The sequence below is a fragment of the Triticum urartu genome, chromosome 2A, assembly GCF_056163025.1.
Source record: "Triticum urartu cultivar PI428250 chromosome 2A, HENAU_Tu73, whole genome shotgun sequence".
In the NCBI taxonomy this organism is placed as follows: domain Eukaryota; kingdom Viridiplantae; phylum Streptophyta; class Magnoliopsida; order Poales; family Poaceae; genus Triticum; species Triticum urartu.
This window is the reverse complement of record NC_141874.1, coordinates 740,123,153-740,125,071: the sequence shown is the minus strand read 5'-3', so window position 1 is coordinate 740,125,071 and position 1,919 is coordinate 740,123,153. Positions and strand designations below refer to the sequence as shown.

Below are 1,919 nucleotides of genomic sequence, written 5' to 3'. Positions count from 1 at the left end.
TATCGCTTTCCCCATGACTACTAGCATATATCCAATCTCTAGAAGACTCTCTTTTTCATAGAATAGCAAAGGTAGACGGGCAATGCACGTCGTAGAGACAAATAATGTACAGAAATCATACATGGTTCATGACTAAGGAAATAATCTTTATTAGAAAAAAAAGGTTAAAGATGTATATCTTAATCATTACGGTGTTATTAAAGGATGAAATGTGTAATTAGGAACACTAAGACAAATTTTTAGATATTCAACATAATTTTAGAGTTGTTGGACTAATCAAAATCCCACATTACAACACCCTTAATTACTTTGATGACACTTCATGTTACAATAGCATATCGTGGACTGATTTTTCCAAGTCTTCCATTGGGTACAATACAACAACGTGCCCTAGGTTTCTAATTTCTCCACTAACTGCCGAGCACACATCAGGGGTTAGCCCTCAATCAACTATATAAACCCTCCACAGCACTAGCCAATCGATCCACAATAATCCTCTCTTCCCAGACCTTGAAGAAGCTTCAACAACTGGCCATGGCTGCCAAAACCCCAAGCTCGTGGTGCTTTAGTTTCCTAAAGGAAGCTCTGATCCTCCCCACGCGAAACCCTAAGCTCTTCACGCCGGTGTTCCTTGTGTTGGCCGTCGCCACCTTCCTTGCCCGCTCAGTCCATGTCGTGTTCATCCAGCCTCTCGTCGACGACATGGTCAGGTCCATCTATCTCATCGAGATGAGGAACACCGGCTTCTCCTGCGCAGAGGGTGCCAAGCTCGAAGAGGGCGCCATAAAGATCATGCTGATCTCCATCGCCCAAGTGATCCTCATGCTGGCGCTTGGCTTCGTCAAGAAGGCTCTCGCCTTCTTCGCGGCCTCCACGACCTACTCCGGCGACCGCTACTCGCTGGCCGAGCTCGTCCGCAAGGTGATCTGCAAGGGGAACACCCTGAAGGGCCCTGCTATCACCTTCGCCGTGGTCACCGCGCTCGACCTGGCGTGGACGGCCGTACTGGTCGCCATGCGTGCTGGTACTGCCGTGATGATGCGCGGTGGGCAGTCGCGGGTCCTCTCCGTCCAGGGCCTCGTCTTCCTCCTCACGCTCCTCGCCGAGCTATGCTTCGCCGTCCTCGCGCTGGTGAGCGTTGCCGCGTCGGTGGTCGACGGGGAGCGCCGCGGCGTGCGCGCGCTCAGGCAGGCGTGGCGGCTCATGACGCGGGTGAGGAGGAAGGAGGGCCTCCTGCTGGTGCTCCTGACGTATCTCCTGCCCACCGTCGTGGCTCCGGTGTACCGGGCTGCTCTTGCGTACTCGAGGAGGAGCATGGCGGCGGGCCTGTGCGTGCTCGCTGGGTATGCTTTTATGTTCGGTGCGCTGCAGCTGGTCTATCTGGCGGCGGCCACGGTGTTCTACTACGAAGCCATGGAGAGCAAGGAGGTGGTGCCTTGTGACGCTTATGCCAAGATTCCTTCCGGTGAAGGAGATGTCTGATTCGTCTCTAAGTGGTCGCTCGCTAGACTGATGAGTTACATGGGAGGCTTTATCCTGCAATAATGTACTAATAGTATCTCTGTAAGATTATACGTAGCCAGAGCCCAGAGGGGTACTATACTACTAGTTCTCTTGGCTTTGGCTTGTGGATAAAACCGTATTCCTATGTTTTCTTTACTAAATGATGATGCGCCACGGGGTTACTATGAGAATCGGTTGCAATATACCTCCTCCGTTTTTAAATATTTGTTTTTTAGAGATTTCAAATGGACTATCACATACAGATCTATATAGACATATTTTCGGGTGTAGATTCACTCCTGCTCTGTATGTAGTCACTTGTCGAAATCTCTACAAAGACAAATATTTAGAAACGAAGAGAGTATTTTATAAAGACTGCAACATGAATATTTCGATAGATAATCTAAAAACAAAAA

General features: G+C 49.5%; 1 protein-coding gene across 1 annotated transcript; it reads left to right on the top strand.

The window, feature by feature from the left end:
• The first annotated feature begins 455 nt into the window (after positions 1 to 455).
• Positions 456 to 1,694, top strand: LOC125540246 (uncharacterized). The gene has a single exon (XM_048703822.2). The coding sequence runs from the start codon at positions 535 to 537 to the stop codon at positions 1,480 to 1,482; it is 948 nt and encodes a 315-aa protein (XP_048559779.2). The 5' UTR covers positions 456 to 534; the 3' UTR covers positions 1,483 to 1,694.
• The last annotated feature ends 225 nt before the right edge of the window (positions 1,695 to 1,919 follow it).